This window comes from Magnolia sinica, chromosome 10, assembly GCF_029962835.1.
Source record: "Magnolia sinica isolate HGM2019 chromosome 10, MsV1, whole genome shotgun sequence".
Classification (NCBI taxonomy): domain Eukaryota; kingdom Viridiplantae; phylum Streptophyta; class Magnoliopsida; order Magnoliales; family Magnoliaceae; genus Magnolia; species Magnolia sinica.
Genome location: NC_080582.1, coordinates 88,423,539 through 88,447,943, shown reverse-complemented (window position 1 = coordinate 88,447,943; position 24,405 = coordinate 88,423,539). Strand labels below are relative to the sequence as shown.

Sequence of the window (24,405 nt, the reverse complement as noted above, 5' to 3'; positions counted from 1 at the left end):
ATGAACCAAACTACCAATTCATGTTCAGATGTATCAAGACTCCTGTATTGGTTTTTCACCGTGCAGAAAAGAACTGTGGTTAGTATGTATTACTGACCAATCAAATAGTTTAATTTTGAATTGACGGCATACAGGCCAAACTCAACGACATTGACTTTTCGGCGAGGGTGGTCTAGATCACCATGTCCTGTTTCTATAAAATATATGAACCAAACTACCAATTCATGTTCAGATGTATCAAGACTCCTGTATTGGTTTTTCACCGTGCAGAAAAGAACTGTGGTTAGTATGTATTACTGACCAAGCTATGAAAGCTTGAAGCTGTGATAAGTCTCCCTATAGGAGGTAGAGCACATTCTAAGTCGGTTTCTATAACTTGATGTCCCTTTCCCAGCCAATTGTGGCATTATAATTGGAGTGCTTTACACGATGGGTGGAAAAACACTTACACTTTCTAAAAAGATGACGTGAAGACCATCTTGGGCCCTATGAAGGAAGTGATTACACCAAAACCATCTAGTGGGGAGAGCGACACTCTTCTCTTTAAAGGCACACTCATTAAGAAGACCTAGAGGCTAGCTCCTCGAAGCATTGCCTCCTATGAGACCCAAGGAGCAATGAAGAGTTGGGTCGATGTGTGCAGGAATCGTTGGAGAAAAGGTTGATGCCAGAGAGCATGAGCCCATGTGTCGCGCCTACTCTCCTTGTAACTAAGAAGATAACACTTGGAAGATGCGCATCAATAGTAAAGCCATCAACAAAATTACTATTAAGTTACCCCTTTCGGATGCCGAGATTAGATGAAATGTTGGACCAACTCGTGGGATCCCAGGTCTTTTCCAAGAGTGACTTGAAATGCAAATACCATCATCATATCCACATCCATCAAGGGACTATCCACATCCATCAAGGGACAAGTGGAAAATTAGTTCCAAGACATGAGAAAGGGCTTTATGAATGGTTTGGCATGCCATTCAGATCATCCAATGCACTGGGCACATTTAAAAAAAAAAAAAAAAAAACTAAGGCTTAGCTTAGAATCGCCATTGACAGACCTGTGAGTGGTGAGAGTGACGTTTTAAAACCTAAACACGACCTTGATAAAAGTAGAAGGGTAAATCACCAAAAGGGGCCAAGCCTGAGTTTGAAATCCAGGCCGAGTGTGAGCCCAATTCCAAGCCAGAGTACTAAGATGCATCATGTTACATACAAGTAGAGTTGTACACAGGCTTGGCAGTCCTCGAACCTGATTGGTCAACTCAGCTCAATTTGGTCAGCAGATCAGGCCAGCTCGAGCCGAGTTCGAGCCTTGCAATATTTTCTCAAACACAGATTACATCTTCAATCTCCCACACTTCAAATGCAAATCAGTAAGAGCGTTTTGTAGGAATTTCATCAAACACTCGGAAAACAACATGAAGATCAAGATATATGAACAATCCTACATTGTGAAGTTTTTTTTTTTTTGTGGAGATTTGTTTCTTCAATCTTCCCTCGAATACGTATTTTGAGAATACCCTGATATGACTGCAATTGAAGAAACAACACTTCGTTGAGGCATTTTATCAAACACTCCACGAGCAACATCAAGATCAAAATGATTGAGTCGCCAAGCCAGTTTGATCTAACTCGATTCAACTTGAGCACGGACAAGCTTGAACTCAGCTCAAAAAAATTTCAACCTCCAAAAACCAGCCCGACTCGGTCCGAATCCAGTTTCAAGTCGAGCGAGAGCTAACTTGACTTGTGTACATCTCTACATACAAGCATTGGATCCAGTCCTTGTTACATGCACTCATGAGGGTCCTGAATGCCTTGCCAGGAAGTCAGGTCGGCCCATTCAAAAGGTGGGCCACGGTGTTAAAAACAAATGGGCAGCTAAGAACATCTAGGTCACTTCCGTCCGCTTATTTTGAAAGTACTGGGACATACCTAGTTTGGAACCACAATATTTTTCAGCAGACAGCAGCTACACTATGAGATCGACCCAAGGGACAGCTAGGATCATGCACCCATATGAAACCACCTGTACTCTCCTCCTTGAGGGCTAGGACGGACCAGGGCCAGGTAAGGGCCAGCCACCTGCCCCTTTGCCCCTAGAGCTCAGATCACTTTTGCGGGCAGTCCTGTCCAACAGGCCATGCCTGTTTTTAGCCCAGAAATGTGTGCTTAATTGAAAATAATATTTATTTATAAATAAATTAATTAATTAATTTTAAAAAAATTAAAAATAAATAAAAATAAATAAATAAAAACGAATTAACAGCTAGTCTCTGCTATTAGCCTAGTAGTCAAGAATGTTTGAACTTTAAGGTGAGCCAGCCCATCTATGGCCAGATCCACTCCAAACTCAGTCCGGTCACCTGACCATTTCCAGTTTTTAAATCACAAGTGCCAACAATTTTTATTTTTTTTTTCAAAAACAGAGCACTTGGTAAAGTCCCACTCAGCTTCCAGGAGTCCAAATTTTACTTCAAGTGAGCCAAACGGAGTTCCTGTCTGTCACTCGCATCACTTATTTAATTCAAAGCAAATATGGTGAAGAAGCAACTTCCAAATGCACCCTAAGCCAACATCATAAAATCCAGCAAAATTGTTGAAGCGATGCACCATCAGATACAACATTTGAAATGAGTAGAAATGGAAAGAAAAACATATTATCCAAACATCCCTTCTCTTGGAATTTTAGTTTCCAATTTCTAGAATGGATTCGTGATTATGAGAGTAATTTTGGGCTTGAGGGCTGACAAACCTCATGGCTGATCTCTTCAAAGGAGAAAAGTAACTTGTTGGGGGAACAAACACCTTCCCATGACTAGATGGGGCTGAGGTAATTAGCAAATCTACCTGTCAATAAGTTTAAAAAAAAAAAAAAAAAAATGCAAGGACATCAATCATCATTTCAGATAACCTCTCCCATGAGCAGCAAGTGTCGCAGCTTTCTGTTACTGAAATGGGTTAGGAAGATTGAAAAGGAGGCACAAGTGCCAACGCGGAATGCATGTTAGAGATCCAGGCCATCAATCAGGTCAGACCACCATGAACATATCCTGGCCTACAGGTCAGGCCGTTCCACCCATTGGGTGGCCCCTACTGTATGTGAAAAAATGGATAGCAGGAAAACAAATGACCAATGAAACATTCAGTTGAAACACATGGCCGTCTGATGAGTCAACCGGACTTATTTTTGTTCAGGCCACGTTTGTTGTAGGCCCCACCTGATGAATGGACAGGATCTTGCAAATGCGTGCCACTTTGGCAAATCTTCTGTTAATGCAAATCAGGTTTAAGACTTCTCTTCCATTTCTCTCAAAACACAAGCTGTTGATCATGGAACCAGTTGTTCCTAGTTTATCAGAGAAAAAAGACTTCAATATCCCATCACATGCTTGTCATTTAGTTATAATTTTGAAAGTCCTGTCGACTTCAGAACGGAGGCGTCGAAGCCCATCTGAAAGTTAAGCATGCTAATTAAGTAGAGACGAAAAAAGGGAGAATTTTAAGTTTGCTAATTACATAGAGACAAAACAAATGCAGCCTTCCAAACGTGAAAACATGAGCCAGCCAATCCAACCAAGTTCAAACATAGTTAATACTGACAAGAGGTGCCATGAAGCAGGTGCATTTATTGAAAGTGGAATAGAGTAATGGAAAATAAACTATTATATTATCCGAGCATCTGATGTTCATGAGACAAGTCAAAGACAAGAAAACAGCACTCAACAAGACAATCCATGTGTTTGTATCAAAACATCCAGTCTTACGCTGCTCCTAAGCAATGAAGGATTACATATAAGGTCCTGAGCATCAATAAAGTTATGATTTGGTGATGCTCCCACTTCTGTACATGTGGGGCCCATGGTTCGGTGGTCTAAACACCTGTTGACCAGCTGGGCCTTCAAAGACTTTTGATTTTTGGCCTGAAAATAGACAGCTAAGAATAAAATACCACAACATTCCACACTCAACAGAAAGAAGGCCAAAGATCAGTGTGTCAGGATCTCCAAATCTAGAAAATCTTTGTGGCACTCGATCCATATTGGAGATCATAGGATGAATGGCCTGAATCAGTGAACGATAGACCCCAAATGTACAGAAACAGGAACATCAGCAAACAATACATCTGCTGAGACACAAGACCACAGTACCCGGAACACGGGTCACTTTGGCAGGCAATACGGTGGGAGCACTCAATGTGGTACAAACTATGATCTAGACGACACCCAAAGAGTATCCAACTCATTTCTTTTTCCAGTTCCTCCTTTTTTTCTTTTTCTTTTTTCTTTTTTCTTTTTTTTTTAAAGATGATGGCACCAACTCCTCCAACCCTTCGACTTAGAAGTTAAAAAGCCATTACATGGGCCAGCCTAGCAAAGGAGAGGATTTTTGTAGAAATAGAATTATAACCAACAAGGACCAGTGGTGTCTGCACATGTTTGGACTTTTTCACTTTAGAAGTGTACCAATTTTTCTGTACATATTTGGCTCACCTGAAGAGTGGACGGGCCTGATTTTTTAGTCGGGGTAATATGACAATAACCTATCTAATCAATATAGCAATTCTCTTTTTCTTTTTTTCTTTTTCTTTTGTTTTTCTTTTTTTTTTTTTTGAACAATGATAATCTCATTAAAAGGGCCGAAGCCAGAAAAAACATACAAAACAGAAGCTTACAACGACTGCCAAGAAATAGGGAATTGGCTATAGAGATTTATAGCCACAGCCCAACCCTCAACCTGCCCTTTAGCCCTCCTAAACACCTCTGAGGCTCTCCCTTGACGATTCTAAAACAATGCTCATTCCTCTTCTCTCCAAAGGCCCCATAAACCTGCAAGCATAGCCAATCTCCAGATTTTTTATCCCCTTGTTTCACTCCCTCCTCCATGCCAAGAGAGCAAGAACACATCTATAGAACCTAGAAGCACCCACTACACTCCAAACAGTTGAAAGAAGTCATTCCAAACTGCACTTGTGAAAGAACAATGAAGGAAAAAAGATGATCTACAGATTCTGCATTTTCGAAACAAAGCAAGCAAATGTTCGGAAGACAGAAATTCCTTTTGTACAGATTGTCCACTGTTAAGATCTTATTCCTCCCTACTAGCCGAGCAAAAGCCGCCACCTTCAATGGTGCACCATACCACCAAACGAACTTCGTCGGGCATAATTCAGCATCTTCACTCCCAGCGCTAATCCAACGACAGAAAGACTTTACCGAGAAGGAACCTGACTTGTCTTTAAGCCATCTTAACGAGTTGAGGCTTGCTAAATTCGGAACCATAGTATGCAAGACCTGGAGGGAAAGAGATCTCCCACCTCTTCATCGTCGAGATTCCTCCTACACAAGGGAGCCCACATTGCCTCCACACCTCTCAAAAAGAAACATGAAACCACTAATAAGCTTCCCTCCCTCACTATCCCCGCTAACCTCAGAAATTCATCGCACAACTTTACATCTCCCACCTATTTATCTTCCCAAAATTTAATATCCGTCCCATCCCCCAAATTGAACCCAAACCCGATGTTTAAGCGACGCTACCGACTTCCACCCCATATTTCGTACCCAACAACGCCCTCCACCTAGCTCCTGATTCAACACCAAATCTCCACCCATTTCCCTAAAAGCGCAAGGTTCATCTTCTCTAAATTCTTAATCCCCGCTCCTCGATCAACTGGGCAACAAACCTCCTCCCACTTCATTAGATGAAATTTATGCTTTTCCTTCGAATCTCCCCACAAAAAGTCCCACCTCGCTTTCTCCAAAGAGTCAAGAACTGATTTAGGATATTTAAACAAGGACATAAAGTATACCGGGAGATTCAACATAGACGATTTGATCATAATAATTCTCCCACCTAGAGATAGCTGTTTAGATTGCCAAGTAGACATCTTCCTTTCACTTCGTTCAATCACCTTGTCCCACATTCTTTGTCGGTCGACAAATGCATAATGGAAGCCCAAGTTATGTAGATGGAAAAAACCCCTCCCTACACCCGAAGATTGACACATTACTACGAATATATTCTTTAGGTATGCCAAAGAATCTTGCTCTTACTGATATTTACGTTTAGACCCAACACTACCTCAAAACAAACCACAATCAACCTCAAATTTTGAAGTTACCACTCATCTGCTTTACAAAAAATCAGTGTATCATCCGCGTATTGTAGGTGTGACATCTGAAACTCCGAATTATTCACTCGAAAGCCTTCCACCAAACCAATATCTATCCCTCTATCAATCAATCTGCTAAAAGCTTCCATTACAAACACAAAAAGGTAAGGAGAAAGTGGATCGCCTTAACAAAGGCCCCTCGAAGATGAGAAAAAACTATTTGGTGAGCCATTAACCAAAATAAAGAACTTAGCCGACCTCACACATTTCTGCATCCAAGAATGCCATTTCGTACCACACCCCAATCTTCCCAACATGTAGTCCAAAAAAGACCAATCCACATGATCATATGCCTTCTCAATGTCTAACTTGAAAACTAATCCTTTATGTCCTCTTCTGTTGCAAGAGTCAATACATTCGTTAGCCATCAGAGAACTATCAACTATCTGCTTGCCATCCACAAAAGCCCCTTGGGATAAAGATATTACCTTACCCAAGACCGATCTGAATTTGGAAGCCAACACTTCAGCAAGAATCTTATAAGGACCACCAAGTAAACTAATCAGACGGAAATCGCTTAGGCTCTCAACCCCCTCATTTTTTTTGGTATAATAGCTATGAAGGTGGCCCCTTGCTCCATTGGAAGAGAACCTAACTCGAAGAATTCTTTCATAAAACCTATTACATCCAACCAAACTTTCCCCCTAATAGATTTGATTTTGTTAACTCTTGCTCTAGCACTAGCACTAGCACAAGCATGAAAGAATTTTATATTTTTGCCCCCCTCCTTCAACCATATTGCTCTCAACCTTTGACGCCATTTGATTTCTTCCTCATTCCAGCATTCTACTTTGCACGATGAATCTCTTGCCACACCCTCTCCATTTGGTGTCATTATAAGTCGGGGCCACCTGTTGTTGGTTAGGACCTTGGTGACGTCAGAGCTTTCCCACTTAATTCGTGAGATTGTCTACAGCATGCTTAAGTTAATCTACCCGAGTGCATAGATCAATTGGATTAATTGCACACACTCTTCTTGTGTCACCTTCTTCGAAGCCATTAAGAGATGATGTAGGGTCAACATTTTTCTAAAAATAACCCGCTCTAATACCAAAATGGTGCAACCCAGTTATCAAATCAATGAAACATCGATACCGAATCACAAAGAAGAAAACAAGAATTCACTAAAAAGAGTATTTGAGTAAAGAGAGAAATAAATTCATTAATATCAAACTTCTTCTCACAAAGCTTAATAAAAGAACTAACGGTAAGAAAAACTTTGGAATGACCAACCCCTACGCCACCTCCCCTTTTATAAACCCTACATGAATCATTAATGAAAATCCCCCAACAAAGAGATTAATTTCAAATCAATCATAATTTATTTCAAACCAATCTAATCTAACTAAGATTGTAAAAGCCTAATAATAGTAAAAGCAAATATAGAAAGTATTCCTGATTGCATCTCTAAATCATCTCAATATCTCAAATCATATTAATCAGATCCCCTTCATATCTCCAATCACATTTTCAATCATATCTTTAAAGCAACCCCCATATCTTTCATAAATTGTAAATTGCAATCCTTGATTTTGGACCGAAATCTATAATAATCCAAAAATCGGCGCATATTGGGCCCTATTCTTGGGTCGTGGGCCTAGGTGGGCCATGAGCTTGGATCAGGTGGGCACCACACATTGCTTAACTTAACCTACTAGCTTTATAGTGGGACCACTTTTGTGGCCCACATGAGACTCAAAATTGTCTCGACTTTAGTTAAAAGTATATCTTTGGATTGGTTTATTATATTGATTATGTAACATGTCACAAATGTATGCAATTTCAAGGTAGTAAAGATGTTTTACTTTATCAAATTCATTATTCTATGAATACACTACAAAATTCCTCTTTAGCCAAAATCCAGATTGACAATCACAATTTTTTAATTCAATTAGATTCTAATTACAAGCTGTCAAACACAAACAAAGATTCCAAATCACTTTGATACCAGTGTGATAGTGAGTTGGATTCCAATACATTACAAATACAAGCTGCCAAACGAACGAGAGGATATCAAGATTCCATAAGTTCATTTTTCCTATTCACATTAGAGCTGTACACGAGCAGAGTTAGCTCGGCAACTCGCTCAACTCGACTCGAAAAAGCTCGACTCGACTCGACTCTAAATGAGTTCGAGCCGAGCACGAGCTGATTTTTGGTGCTCGAAATGAGTTCGAGCCACGCACGAGCTGATTTTTGGTGCTCGAAATGAGTTCAAGCCAAGCACGAACTTGACCCTGCTTGACTCGGCTCGACTCGAATAGTACTCGAAATCAACTCGACTAGAACTCGACTCGGTACAGGGATCAGGGTATATATACCCTTCTAATTTCCAAAACAAAAAACCCTAAGCCCTAACCCCATCACCCATCCCTCCCAGCGCCCGTTCAAAAAAAAAAAAAACCCTCACCCTCTCTTAGCCATCCCAGCGCTCATTCGGCGTTCCCCTACCTCCGGCCATCCCAACGCTCGTTCCCCTCTCTCCAATCGGTCGTCCCAACCGCTCGATCGCCCTGTCCGGCTGTCCATCTTCTTCCCTCACCTGTCTGGCGACCTTTCTGGTGGCCACAGCGACCATCCGGCCCTCTCTCTCTCTCTCTCTCTCTCTCTCTCTCTCTCTCTCGCGCGCGCGCCGCGCGCGCACGCTCACATTGCCTTGTCCGGTGTCGCTCGTCCCCGGCCCCGCCCGGTAAGTACCTTTTATTACTAGTTGTTCTAAAAATCATTTTGATTAGATAATTTAATCAATAGATTAATGGCTTATTTAACAAACTAGAAATCCTCTGTAATCAATGGCTGTCATTCCACCATATTATGGTTGTCTAGTCAATGAAGTTTTTCTCATTGAGTATGATTGACTGCAATCCTGTTGGCCGTTGCCCCTTTTTCTGTCCATATTTGTTCAAATTAGTTGTTTTATATCATCCAATCAATGTGAAGTTTGGTCTATGCCCCACTCACTAGCACAACAGCTGAATGAACGGTTCAGATCTCCTCCGCATTTTCCACATGTACACATTACTTTGGTCACCCAGGCATGAGATCACTGTCCTATGAAATGTGAGAGCTTCTATTCTTATTGTTTCTTTAGATGTATGAGGTTTACCTATATTTATGATATGGCACTTGAAAGTGATAAAAATCAGTTTATATTGGTGGGGTCTATGATTCAGTTATCCAAGCTGTTGATAGAGTGGGATCAATGTGGATGGGCCTTGCACCAAAGATCCTAGAAATGAAGTGTTTGAGCATTTTTAGTTGAGTGTGGGCTGTTGATGTATTTTCTTTTTCAACTGTTGGAGGCATATTAAAGGGTTGGGATTTTCTTCTTCAACTGTTTTGACCACCAAACAATGGGCCCCACTTGTACAAACAGGAAGTCCAACTTATGTCTAGATTTTCCTTGTTAGGAAATTATAAGAAAGGATCTAGTTGTGGCTGGATGGAAGAATCCAAAATGCGGATGAGGAAAACCCTATGGTATTTGCAAGAAATTTTAAAGAAATGCAAAACTGTAGAATCCAATAGGTTATTATATTTGCAAGAAACTGTAGAATACTTTCATATAGAAATGTGAGAAGGTCATTGGTTAAATAGTGAGAGTTACTTTTTATAAGAGGGAAAATTGACATTGGTTCCTTTGGGAAATGGTTTTATAGGCCTATTTGATTAGGGATAAATTGGGTAGAAGCAAACAATTTCCCTTGGATTTTGATATATTCCTTTGTTTGGACTAACATAATAAGAGAAGAAAATGCATCAACTTTCTTTAACAAGGGATTATATACTCTTCTAATTTCCAAAACAAAAAACCCTAAGCCCTAACCCCATCACCCATCCCTCCCAGCGCCCGTTCAAAAAAAAAAAAAAAAAAAACCCTCACCCTCTCTCAGCCATCCCAACGCTCGTTCAGCGTTCCCTTATCTCCGGCCATCACAGCGCTCGTTCCCCTCTCTCCAATCGACCGTCCCAGCCGCTCGATCGCCCTGTCCGGCTGTCCCTCTTCTTCCCTCACCTGTTTGGCGACCTTTCTGGTAGCCACAGCGACCGTCCGGCACTCCCTCTTCTTCCCTCTCTCTCTCTCTCTCTCTCTCTCGCACTCACATTGCCCTGTTCAGTGCTGCTCGTCCCTGCCCCGCCCGGTAAGTACCTTTGATTCCTAGTTGTTCTAAAAATCATTTTGATTAGATAATTTAATCAATAGATTAATGGCTTACTTAACAAACTAGAAATCCTCTGTAATCAATGGCTGTCATTCCACCATATTATGGTTGTCTGATCAATGAAGTTTTTCTCATTGAGTATGATTGACTACAATCCTGTTGGCCGTTGCCCCTTTTTCTGTCCATATTTGTTCAAATTAGTTGTTTTATATCATCCAATCAATGTGAAGTTTGGTCTATGCCCCACTCACTAGCACAACAGCTGAATGAACGGTTCAGATCTCCTCCGCATTTTCCACATGTACACATTACTTTGGTCACCCAGGTATGAGATCACTGTCCTATGAAATGTGAGAGCTTTTGTTCTTATTGTTTCTTTAGATGTATGAGGTTTACCTATATTTATGATATAGCACTTGAAAGTGATAAAAATCAATTTATACTGGTGGGGTCTATGATTCAGTTATCCAAGCTGTTGATAGAGTGGGATCAATGTGGATGGGCCTTGCACCAAAGATCCTAGAAATGAAGTGTTTGAGCATTTTTAGTTGAGTGTAGGCTGTTGATGTATTTTCTTTTTCAACTGCTGGAGGCATATTAAAGGGTTGGGATTTTCTTCTTCAACTGTTTTGACCACCAAACAATGGGCCCCACTTGTACAAACAGGAAGTCCAACTTATGTCTAGATGTTCCTTGTTAGGAAATTATAAGAAAGGATCTAGTTGTGGCTGGATGAAAGAATCCAAAATGCAGATGAGGAAAACCCTATGGTATTTGCAAGAAATTTTAAAGAAATGCAAAACTGTAGAATCGAATAGGTTATTATATTTGCAAGAAGCTATAGAATATTTTAATATAGAAATGTGAGAAGGTCATTGGTTAAATAGTGAGAGTTGCTTTTTATAAGAGGGAAAATTGACATTGGTTCCTTTGGGAAATGGTTTTATAGGCCTATTTGATTAGGGATAAATTGGTAGAAGCAAACAATTTCCCTTGGATTTTGATATATTCCTTTGTTTGGACTAACATAATAAGAGAAGAAAATGCATCTACTTTCTTTAACAAGGGACTATAGAGCGCCCCCTCTTTTTACTCAAGTTAAATGGTAGACAAAATGCATCTACTTTCTTTAACAATGGACTATTTGATTAGATAAATTACTGTTGACCTTCTTATTCGATTCCAAGCTCTCAACAGCCCATTTGGTAAAAGAGGTAACACCTCCAGCCATGCTCTCTGAGCAGTAGCTCCTTTGGAGCCCGCTTTCACGTCGACCCAAGGGTCTTAGCTTGGAACTACCAGATCAGCCCGTTGAGTCTAAAAGAGAGACGCAATGTTTTTTATTTTTGTTAGCTAGTCTTAATTTAGCGTTGATATCTTTTATTTTTATAAATGCTTTTAATAGTTATTCTTTCAGTCTGCTCCTTCGTTTGCATAGATATTAATTATTTTTATTGTTCTAGTTGTAGTATAGGATAATCAGTTGCCCATTTGAGGATTTCTATGTTGCCAGACATAGATTCAGTGTGTTCTTGGATGCATAGAAATTCTCAAATTATCTCTTTTTGGACAGTTTAGGGTTATTAAATAAATTGTAATGTCTTCATTTATTCCAATTTAAATGCATATGCTTGTTCTGGTTTCGTCTCTCCTTTTTCTCTCTGGATATATTTCCTGTATTTATTTCCATCGTCAAATGTCCACACTTTGTATTGATGATTGATATGGGAATCAAATACAAGATTAATATATTCTGGAGAGATAAGGTGAGATGTTGCCGGAATTTCAGCATAGCATTTAAATTGGAAAATGAAGGCATTAAAATCTATCCAACCTTGAATGGGTGACTGATTTAGACAGTTAAGTATGCCTGTCTAGCGGTCTAGGTATGGTCGTATAACATATCAAGAACTTTATTTTATAAATGACTAATCAAGACGAAAGCCCAAATACCCTCGGAATGGGTGCATCAGCCACATCTCTTCTAATTGTAAAGGGAGACATGTCAACTGCAAGCAAAGGGAAGAAGAAGAGATCAGCAGTGTGGGATGACTTTGAAGAAATAACAGTTAACGATGTGACGAAGATAAAGTGTAATCATTGCAAAGGGTTATACAACAAGATTCCAAGAGGATCTACGACACATCTAAACAGACATTTGAAGATGTGTCCTAAGAGACCAAGACTTCCTCCTCCCGACCAACAGTTGTTGTCATTTACGAAGTCAGAAAGGGGATGACTCACAAGGCGTAGTGTCTACTCATAAGTTTAACAAATAGATGTTGAATGAGTGGTATGCTAGATTAGTGATTTTGGAAGAAAAACCTTTCAGAATGATAGAAAGTAAAGGTTTTAGATCTTTCTGTCAATTCCTTAACCCTCGAGCCAAGAATGTCTCCCGCGTCACAATGCAGAGAGAGTGCATGAAGATGTACGCAAAGGAGAAGATAAAACTCAAAGAAGTTTTGCCTTCAGTGTCCAGAATAGGTTTGATGTCTAATTTATGGACGGCGTCCAATCAAAGAAAATAATGCATTTCATCAACCGCTCACTATGTAGATAAGGATTGGAAACTCTGCAAGAAAATTTTGAACTTCCGCAACCTTCCTCCTCCGCATACGGGTTTACTTATTTCAGATTGCATCTACAGTTGTCTAGAAGGTTGGGGCATTGAAAAGAAAATTTCAGCAATAACTTTAAACAATGTTTCAGCAAATGACAGTGTCATTTCATACTTACATAACCAGTTCAGGGCTACAGAAAATTTATTTTTAAAAGGAAAAATATTTCAGGTCAGATGTTGTGCCCATAGTCTAAATTTGATTGTAGAAGAAGGGCTAAAAGAAACTGACAACACTATAGAGAACATAAGAGAAAGTGTGAAATATATAAGGGGGTCGCCATCGAGACTGAGTGTATGGAATGACATCATCCAACGTTTGAATGTGTCATCTAAAAAAATGTTGAAGTTGGATTTGTGTACACGTTGGAACTCAACCTATGAAATGTTAGATACGACAATGGAATTACAGCTTGCATTTCCTGAATATGTGGCGCGTGACAAAACGTATTCTTGGTTGCCGAGCACAGATGATTGGGTCAAAAGCAAAACAAGTTCAAACCTTTTTCAAAGTTTTCTACGATTGCACGAAGATTTTTTCTGGGAATCAGTATCCAACCGCGAATCTGTTTCTTCCGTCTCTTTGAAAGATTAAGGATGCTCTACAGAAAAATGTCAGTGCGGGTCTAGATTTCATACGCCAAATGACAGTTGGTATGAAGACGAAGTTCAATAAATACTGGGACAAATGTCATCTGTTGATGTCTTTAGCAATTGTTCTTGATCCTCGTTGTAATATGGGGTTGGTTAAATTTATTTTCATGAAGATTTATCCTACTGAAAGAACAGCAACAGAGACGTCCAAGGTTCGTCAAGCACTTGAAGATTTGTACAATTCGTATATTACTACTTTACCTACAACGGGTGTTGAAGAAAGTAGAGATGCGAATGTTTCTATACCTGGGGCTAGTAATGAGGATGTGCTAAATGAATACATATCATACTTGGCACAAAAACGAATAGGAGTTAAGACTAATGAATCAAAGCTAGGAATGTACCTCAATGAGCCAATCATAGTACGATCCGAATTTGATGTGTTGGAATGGTGGAAGATGAGAGTTAGTAAATCAAGATACCTGATGCAGGACATGAAAATTAAATATGATATGCGAGATTTCAGGCTTAAGATCATGTTAGTTCAGAAACAATTACACAAATTCCATATCCCACATGAAAGTCCAAACATTCAATTAAGGGGAATCTATGCAGGTCCAGGCCTACACATGATAGGGCTGGATCAATAAAAATTATGAACCAAATGATACTCAAAGATAAGAAATAATCATCCAGACATGCATAGTAATCAGTCCCTAATTCAAGGGGTTCACCAATTTCAAATCAAGGAACCCTAGGGTAAGAAAAGGGGCATAAAATTGGAGATTTGAGTAATTTAGGGTTTAAGTTTAGGGATTTTTGGTGAAAGCGGAGTGAAAGAGAGGAGAGAGACGAACCAGAGAAGTACCGCACGCGTGGACAACAACAATGGCCTGGACGCACATGCATGTGATCTCGGCCGCACATGTGTAGGGCCCACTATTTAGAAAAAGGCCACCTTGGCCCTAGTCGGCCTGGGATGGACTTCAAAACCCGCAAATCTCAGCTTGATCTGATGTACGGTTTGTGCGTGGTGCTCCGCCGAAGTTTCAACCCTCCTGTAGGGCCAGATTTTGAAATTCTGTTGTGGGGAGGAGAATTGCTGCAATAGATGATTGATTCGAAGTGTAAATGATGGGGTGAGATGAGAAGAAGGGATGGTAGAAGATGGGTAGTAGAGATGGTGATGGATGGGGGTGAATCGGGATAGATGTGGCTTCGCACTACGGTAGTTAATCCTTCGATGAAGGGAGGGTTTCGCACCCAATTAGGCTTCACAACTCAGAGAGTAGGAAAACGCGGAATTTTTATTAATCTCAATCCATTAAACGAACTACAAAGGGTGCCTATTTATAGGAAAACCCTATACCCCAAAACTCGCGCCATGTGCACAACCTATTACTTGGCAATGAAGTAAACTAAAATAAAAACTAAACAAAGAAATCTAAAGCGTTCATGATGTTCTAAATAATACCAATAAGCAAAACATAAAATATGAAATCAATCTGACTAATGGGCCACGATCATGAGATCCCATGATGGGCTTTTCTTGACTAACGGGCCCACTCTTTTGAATCAAAATTTTGTCTTCTAACTAGGAGGCCCTCCCTGGACGTCGTCATCGATCCAGATCGACGGTGGGGCCCTCCTTCTGATGTACGTGCGTAGGAGGGGCGGCGTGAGTGCGCGTGATGTCCCCATCAATTCTCTCCGACTGCGAAGATTTCGCCACTAGCGAAATAAAACTCCTGAACCACTCCAGGATGTCAGGATCAAGTCTCTGAAGCTCCTCCTCAGTGAGCCACCTGCTGTCTGAAGCTGGGCGTGACTTCCATTTAACCAGGTACTTCTGAAACCCACCGTCCGACGTTGAAACTATCCGATGATCCAAGATATCCTTTATTTCCTTTTTGGGTGTGTGAAGGTTAGGTATGGGAGGTAGAGGTTGGGAAAATGAGTCGGGAAGGATAGGTATGGGAGATAGAGGCTGGGAAGATGGGTCAGGACGGGTAGGTATGAGAGGTAGAGGCTAGAAAAATGGGTTGGGAATGGTAGGTATGGGACGTAGAGTCTGAGAAAATGAGTCGGGAATGGGCCATGGTTCAAGGGATAAATATAGGGAATGAAGACAGGTAGGCGAAGGGCCGAACCAAGTATCAGTGATCCCCTGAAAAGTAACTAGATCCTCTACGTTGAATGTAGAACTAATTCCCATAGAAGGTGGAAGATTTACCTCATATGCATTGAGACCTTTTCGTTTTATAATTTTGAATGGTCTAGCGCTACGCGCGTGTTACTTACAAACGACTCCCGGAGGGTACCGCTCGGGTCAGATGCGGACCATCACAGAGTCCCCAATATTGAATTCTTTGAAACGTTTATGTTGGTTTGCAGAAAATTTGTAATGTTCATTACTAATAGTGATCTTCTGCTTAATTTCTTGATGCCATGAATGAATGTGATGCGCAAAAGACTCTGCAGGCTCTGAGGCCTATGGGACAGTGACATAGGGACAAGATCAATAGGTTTCTCGGGTTTATAACTAGTAACGACTTCATAAGGACTGAGACCCGTGGACCTATCGACAGAACTATTAAACACAAACTCGGCTGTAGGTATTACAGTGTCCCATGTTCTTGTGTGCTCTATAACCCTCCTAGGGGGAGACTCATCCAGTAGATCATCAGGAAAGACATCACGTAACTCATCCATTACTGGAATGACCTCAGTGGATAAATCTACACTAGCCTCTGGTGCACTCTCTCCAGCCACAAAGCCGCACATGTTGTACCCCTCAAAATAGTGGTCTTGATGTCTCTCAAGGGGTGGGTGTACGGGTATACACCCATAATTGATTCCTTCACCAACTCCATTCATTGGTCTATCCACAAGGCCACCTGCTTGAGATGGGACATCTACCTTAATGGTGGGGTTTGTCCTGGCGATGGTCTTTAGTCGGGTAATGCGCACATCAAGTTGTTCTAAGTATTAGTCCATTTCCAAGCGCTTAATCATAAACTCCAACTTTTGGGACAGCTTGTTTAGTGACTCCTGTAATTGTTCCATGTTTAGTGTAGAGTGTCAACCAAAATTCAGCAATATAGTTGTCAAAATATAAGAATTTTTTTTTTTTTTTTTAAGAAACAACCTAGTTTCTAAAAACGAAAAAGGAAAGTTTTTAAAACAAGTTAGGAAAGTTTCTTAAAAAAAGCAACCTAGTTTTAAAAAACAAAAAAGGAAAGTTTCTAAGAAAAACAAATTAGGAAAGTATCTATAAAAAAACAAATTAGGAAAGTTTCTAAAGAAAAGTAACTTAGTTTCTAAAAAACGAAAAAGGAAAGTTTCTAAAAACAAATTAGAAAAGTTTCTAAAGAAACAAATTAGGAAAGCTTCTAAAAAAAAACATATTAAAAAGTTTCTTAAAAAAAAAAAAAAAAAAAAAACAACCTAGTTTCTAAAGAAAAAGAAAAAGGAAAGTTTCTAAAAATAGAAAGTAAGTTAGTTTCTAAAAAAGAAAAAGGGAAGTAAACTAGTTTCTAAAAAAGAAAAAGGAAAGGAAATTAGTTTCTAAAAACAGATTAAGAAAGTTTCAAAAAAATTAGTTTCTAAAAAACAAAAAAGGAAAGTTTCTAAACCTAGAAATAGAAAACTAAGTTAATTTCTAAAATAATTCAAATAAGGGGATAACAGAAAATTTCAGCAGCTTATGTTATGGTTTATGGACCTCTAAACAGCCATATATGATGAGAATTAATGCGTAATGGACATAAACAACCAAACCCTAAACATGTAATGAATTCCCCTACAAGAACCCTAGGCTTTGATACCAAATTTGATGCAGGACGTGGAAAATTAAATATGAGATGCAAGATTTCAGGCTTAGATCCTACCAATTCGGAAACAATCACACAAATTCCACGTCCCACATGAAAATCCAAACATACAATTAAAAAGGGAAATCTATACGGGTCCAAGCCGACACAGGCTAGGACTGGACCAATAAAAATTATAAACCAAACGATGTCAAAGGGAAATAAAATCAATTACTCATGCATAAAAATCAGTCCCTAATCCAAGGGATTCCCTAATTTCAATTCAAGGAACCCTAGGGTGATAAAAAGAGGCAAATCAATTAGGAATCATGTAATCTAGGGTTAGGATTCATGAAAAACGGTTATGAGAGGATAAAAGGGGATAAAAACCTGAGCCAAAAGATGATCCCACGTGTGGACTGCAACAATGACCCAGACGGACGTGCGTGTGATCCGGCCGCACGTGTGTGGGGCCCACTATTCAGAAAAAAGCCACCTTGGCCCTGGTCAGCCAGGGATGGACTCCAAAACCCCCAAATCTCAGCGCGATCCGATGTACGGTTTGTGTGTGGTGCTCCACCGAAGTTTCAGCTCGCCTGCGGGGCAAAATCTGGAAACCTGTTGTAATGAAGAAATCTAATGCAACAAAAGGACAAATTCGAAATACGGATGGTGGGGGAAGATGGAAAAAAAAGATGATGGAAGATGGGGGTGAATTGAGATCGATGTGCCTTCGCACCATGGTAGTTAGCCCTTCGAAAAGGGAAGGCTTCGCACCCACTTTTGAATTCTTCCACAACTCACAAAGAGAGCAGAAAAATAAAGCAGGAATTTTTTATTAACTTCAATCCATTAAAAGAACTACAAGGGGTGCCTATTTATAGAAAAACCCTATACCCCAAAACTCGCGCCATGTGCACAACCTATTACTTAGCAATGAAGTAGACTAAAATAAAAACCAAACAAAGAAATCTAAAGCGTTCATGATGCTCTAAATAATAACAATAAGCAAAACATAAAATATGAAATCAATCTAACTAATGTGCCACAATCATGAGATCCCATGATGGGCTTTTCTTGACTAACGGGCCCACTCTTTTGAATCAAAATTACGTCTTCTAGCTAGGAGACCCTCCCTGGACGTCGTCATCAATCTAGATCGACAGTGGGGCCCTCCTTCTGGCGTACGTGCGTAGGAGGGGCGGCGTGAGTGCGCGTGTGCCCGTGATGTCCCCATCAATACCCTACATTATCTGTGATGGCACGGGACATTATCAATACTAATTTCAACAGTGGCATCAGAATCCGCATTCAGCACAGGGAGCAGGGTTGTGAGCAAGTATCGAAGCTCACTTTCGCCAAATAAAGTTAAAGCGTTAATTTATACGGAAGATTGATTGCGCCCAATATGGGCAGGAGAAATGAATGATGATGAAAAAGAAGATATTGAGATTCGTGACGAGTCTCTACCTGCAGATCAGTAATTATTTTCGGTTTTTCAATTCTTTTTTGTTGAAAGTTGAATGATCTGTGATATTATTTAACTTTAAACATGAAAGTGTTGGAATGTGGTTTGTAAGACTTTGATATTTATTTACTCACTATTGTTCATTTGCTTTTATTTTTGATACATTTATATTGCTTTTATTTTGTTCCTATATCATGTTCAAATTATTTATCAATATTCTAATTTCTTTTATTAAAAACTGAGTGTAGATATGTCCTCATCTGACCCATCGACAAACATTTGGGACTACGCTTCCCTAGTTAAATCACCACCAAGGTCTGGAAGAACAAAGATTAAGTGTGGTTTGTATGGCGCAAAGTTTGTGAACAAGACTAATCGGTTTCGGTTACACTTGTCATGTCGCGGTGGTGATGCAAAACCATGCCCCATTGCCCCTAAGGATGCCTAAATTCTTTTTCAGACCCTTTTAAATTCGAATAGAAACCTTCTACTCCATCCAAACCTTCTGGTTCTGGATCTAGTACACGAATGACATCCACAAAAGTTGCAGAGGAGAAAGTCAGATTAAAAGCTTTGGAGGAAGAACAATTTCAACTCACCTTAAAACGTAGTATGGAAGAAGTTTTTAGACTTTAGCGATATCCGAGTCAAAGACAACACGATGTTGAAGCAGGATCGAGTACGACAAACAAAAAGAAGAAGAGTAACAAATTCAAATTCCTCACCCGTCTCGGTGAATTTTATAAGGCATTGAGTACGACATACAATTCTTCACATAAAGAAAGTTTGAAAAATCTACTTCAAAGTGTAAATGAGCATAAAGGAAACATCTTTTCGCCTTCTGACTCAGAGGAAGTGAACCAATATGTATATGGAAAAATAAATAGTAGTTCAAATGGATCAGATGACAATACAGGAAGGCACTCCTCTTATGAAGGTTATTAGTTGTAAATTGTCATTTTAAACGATGTAAATATGTAATTATCGAAGTTTTTTAATCGTAAATTATGCATTTTATATATTTTATTGCTTTGTTCAACTTCTAATTCCAATTGCTAATCGAATTCAAATTCAAATGAATCTCAATTTATAACTCGAACTCGGCTCAAAGCTCGAACTCGTAACTCGATACTCGGCTCGAAAACTCAAATTCGAAACAGGCTCGAAGACTCGAACTCGGACTCGACTCAAAAATCTGCTTGAACTCGGCTCGAACTCAGACGAGCCGAGCACGAGCTACTATTCCGAGCTCGAAGGCCGAGCTGAGCCGAGCACGAGCTGGGACTCGAGCAGTCCGAGCCAAGCCCAAGCTAGGCAATACTCGGCTCGTGTACAGCTCTAATTCACATGCTACATTTACTTTCCTCCAATATCTTAATAGCAAGGTGTTATATGATTTGTTGGCAATTGGACCAGTTGGGCCCACCTTTCGTTAATCCAATCATTCATCCGACAGGCCGCAACATGTGACCAGCCATGCCACAATCTTCACCTCCAAGCATCCGATCACGGGCTCGCAGATGCATAATTCCATCCAACAATCCATATTTCAGAAGCCCCAATTAGATGGGTAGGATCACCGTATGGCTGGGATTCAAGGATTGCCGCGAAAAGTGAGCAAATTTTGGTGGACATCAAACACTGGGATTGGGAATAAAGATTACCTTCAGCTGACATGTTTGATTCGCTCGGAAGCTTTGAGACGAGGCGGGTGGACGCAATAGCTGTGTGGATGGGAAGCATTGAATTCAAGAAGTACGATTCTCTTCGGAACCTGAAATTGAGAAAATTTAAAATTAAAAAATAAAATAAAATAAAAATCTCATATTATAGAACCAAAGAAGCATCTAAGAGAGAGAGAGAGAGAATTTAATACCTTGAAGAAATGGGAGAGTGCCGAAATCTCTTGAGAATGGAAGTTTTATTGGATTCGAGAGAAGGAGAGAAGCCCGTCGTTCTCCATAAGCAGCATCGGAAAGATCTTTGAGCGACTGAAATTGCTGCCGTTGCTGCCATTTTCTCTCTTTTTTCTCTTCTTTTTTTTTCCCTTTTTCGAGCTTATCTTCTGTGGTTAGAACCTTAAAATCTCTATAAACCCTCTGCTGAAGAGGAAATGGTAAGGCACTATTACTTTTAAAGAAAGTTGGTACTCTATCCACATTAATGTTATGTCTCACCAAAAATTATCCATATTATGAATTCCTAGCCTTTTAATTAGTGGGGTGAGAATAGATGGTTAACATAAGAACAAGCAACGGTCCATAAAATGGTCCAGCTATTTGATTGATAGGATTTTTTTCGTCATGTAAGATTTTTCATCACCCCAGACAACGCGTATTAAATAATATATAAAATATAAATAAACTTATAGAAATTAAATTAAAATAACATTTAAAGAATCAACATGGTCACCTTTTTCAGTTTACTACAATATCTCAATCACATATAAATATTTAGAAGTTAAGAAGCCATTACATGAACCAGCCTAGCAAATGGAGAGGATTTTTTGTAGAAATAGAATTATAAGCAACAATGACCAGTGGTGTCAGCGCATGTTTGGACTTTTTAACTTTAGAAGTAGACCAATTTTTCTGTACATATCTGGCTCACCTGAAGAGTGGACGGGCCTGATCTTTTTGTCAGGGTAATATCACAGTAACCTATCTAATCAATATAGCTATTCTCCCAGCAAGTCAATTTCAAAGATGGTCTTTTTGAGACATTTTCAACATCTTGTCTAGAAACAAAACAGGTTGATTTTTGTGTCATCAAATGGTGCACGAGTTGAGTGATTAACAGTTCTGGTCATTCCACAGGGACAACTATATGAAGTGTTTGTACTAGTAAAAACGGAACAAGGGATATCAATGGTTTTGATAATTGAAAATGTGCCCATTGCATGTGACTCGTACACTCAATTATTTCAAATGGGTGAAGACACAATTACAGATCCAGCAAGGATTGTATCACATCGACTATTTGGATGATTAGTGGCATATCAATCCCACCCACATGGGCTATAAAATATTTGCTTCGATTGTTGAACATGAGCCTCGGCATATCAATTGATTTGGATCATTAAAAAAGGCATCAATAATATGGAGGGTTTGGATCACTAAAACAGCCCAAATTATGTCAAGGGTTTGGATCACTTAACATATTAATTGATCATTATCATCATCTAAGCCTTATATTTGGGCTCATCTACATGAATCTTTTTTGTATTCAGGGTCAGCTACAAGAATCCCATTCCGCTATTCCACTCTATAGAGGACCATATCCTTAGTTAAACCCTCATCAACATATTCTTACTACCTTCCCCCACATCATTTTGGACCTTCCCCTTGTCCTTTTATAACCTTCAATTTGAATCAACATTGCCAAACTAAGTGTACTTCCTTTTGACAGCCAAGTTTGCCCTGTTGGGATTTTGAGCAACCATGATCACTTGGATAGCATTGTAGCTGATGCGAATGTAGCAGTGAAGAGCTAGATCCTGAGGAAGGGGAAGAAAGAGAAGAAAGGGAAAACCAATGATGATGGATATTGGCCATCAATCAATGAAGTCCGGAGAGTACATCCAGAAATGGACTTTCCTTGGCCATCCATTTGAAAAATGTATTTCGTGTACCCATTGCATCCATTGGATAAGTTCTGCATTGCAATTTCACGGGCACATTCATGCAAAAACACACATGCAAACATACACAGACCCGCACAGACCCATAGTTGCACCTGCACGACTGAGCGCACAGGTCCCGATCCACTACAACGCGATATGTGGGGCCCACTATGATGTTTGCATGACAATCAATCAGTCCATGTCAGACCCCTCGTGTTCTCATTGGAGCCCAAAAATCCGGCCAATCCAAAACTATGATGGGCCAAAAAGGTAAAATCATTCCCAGAAACACGAAAATAATGTGGTGTGGCACATCTGAATTTTGGTCATCCTGATTTTTGGGCACCAAGGAGAACATGAGGAATCGCATGTAATGGACGATTTGCATCTTGGGCGAGGCTGCGCTTGGAGTAGGCACGGATGATGGCGTTCCATGAGTACCGTGCGTGTTGAATGCTGCCACAGCAATCATACATTGAATGCTGCCACAGCAATCATACATTGAATGCTGTCAAACAACTAGAAGAAGAACAAACCAGAGTCTTCCCAAAACACTCCGATACACCAACACCAAACCCTAGAAAAACCAAAATTCCTACCAAAAGAAATCAAATCACTCGAAAACCCCTATATTTCGAACCAAAAACCTACGCAAATACAAATTTCCACAACTAACTCCAATTCCACCAAAATCAAACCCTATCACATATTTTCTAGAAATCAGAGGCGAATCGCATACCTTCCGATGCGAAATCTGAGAAACAAAAAACCTCTAAAATGAGCAGGCAATAGAAACGGAATCTCGCCGGAGATGGAGATCAGGTTTTGGGGTTTCTGGAATCCGAAAATGAGAGCGAGAGAGTGGCAAATGGAATTCGAAAGAGGGTTTTAGAAATCCTTCCAAATTGCCATTTGCATTAAATCCGTACATTGTGCGTTTTACATCATTTAGTATTATGTGCTATCAGCCGTACATTTAAGCGGCCATCTAATTGATGCTTAATATTGCCTTATATATTAAAAGTATAAATATTAACCATCTACAAGTGGACTATTTGGATGGTCTGGATAACCCTAAATGATTGCCGCAACGGATTTGAACACATCATCGCCATCTTACATTATGTCCACAGCTAACAACTGACACTTTAGTTTCTGTTGAGGACGGGTTTAGCTAGTGAAATGTATGTGTTTCATCAGGTAGTTCATCAATTTTTACGTAACATTTTAGGGCTATTTAAAAAATGAGACGGATCTAAATATTAGGTGGACCACACCACGGGAAAATAATAGTTATTGAATGTCCACCATTAAAAACCTCCCAAAGCCCCCTGTAATTAGAGGTGTACACGAGTCGAACCGAGTCAAGCTTGGCACAGCTCGACTCTGATCAGCCACTAGCTGACCTCGGCTCAACTCGGTCCTCGAGCTTGACTAGCCAGCTCAGCTCGGTTCAGTCAGCAGCTCGGGCCAATTCAAGCCAATATCAAGCCATGGTCGCCTGTGCATCATTTTCACAAACACATGGACTACACCTCTCACTGTATGTAAAACAGCAGAAGCAGTTTTAGAGGTGTTTCATCAAACACCTTATAGGCAACATCAAAATCAATAAAAAAGGATATTTGTTTAATGAAACATACCTTCCTTGCCACTAGCCGACACTTCGTTGAGTCATTTCATCAAACACTTGGTAAGCAACATCAATATCAAAGTAACCGAGTTACCGAATTGGTTCGATTCGAGTTGGGTTCGTTCTGAGTCGAGTCGAGCTTGGGCAAGCTCAAACTCGGTTCAAAATTTTTTTGAGCTAAAAAAATCAGCAAGAACTCAGTTTCAAACTGAGTCAAATCGAGCTTTTTCGAGCCGAGTCAAGCGAGCTAATAGAGCTAACTCGGTTCATGTACAACCCTAACTCTAATGTTTATTTGACATCCAACCTACTCATTAGATC

The 24,405-nt window shown here is 39.9% G+C and overlaps 1 protein-coding gene across 4 annotated transcripts; it reads right to left on the bottom strand.

Moving 5' to 3' along the window:
* Positions 1-1,115: 1,115 nt before the first annotated feature.
* On the bottom strand, positions 1,116-23,351 carry LOC131217691 (uncharacterized). Of its 4 annotated transcripts, none has more exons than XM_058212667.1 (4): positions 23,191-23,351; positions 20,706-20,931; positions 20,494-20,603; positions 1,116-1,518 (listed from the first exon to the last, which is right to left on the bottom strand). In XM_058212667.1, the coding sequence occupies exons 2-4, from the start codon at positions 20,843-20,845 to the stop codon at positions 1,484-1,486; spliced, it is 285 nt and encodes a 94-aa protein (XP_058068650.1). In that variant the 5' UTR covers positions 20,846-20,931; positions 23,191-23,351; the 3' UTR covers positions 1,116-1,483. The 4 variants fall into 4 exon arrangements, with proteins under 4 accessions (XP_058068650.1, XP_058068652.1, XP_058068651.1 ...); XM_058212669.1 differs by having other exon boundaries at positions 20,706-20,953; positions 23,191-23,348; XM_058212668.1 differs by having other exon boundaries at positions 20,706-20,928; positions 23,191-23,347.
* Between the last annotated feature and the right edge of the window lie 1,054 nt (positions 23,352-24,405).

Coding starts and splice junctions, on each gene's coding strand:
- LOC131217691 (XM_058212667.1), bottom strand. CDS start 20,845: ATGGCAGCAACGGCAGCAATTTCAGTCGCTCAAAGATCTTTCCGATGC. Junction 20,604..20,705: donor CACTCTCCCATTTCTTCAAG/GTATTAAATTCT, acceptor TCTCAATTTCAG/GTTCCGAAGAGAATCGTACT. Junction 1,519..20,493: donor ATCAAACATGTCAGCTGAAG/GTAATCTTTATT, acceptor CAGTCATATCAG/GGTATTCTCAAAATACGTAT.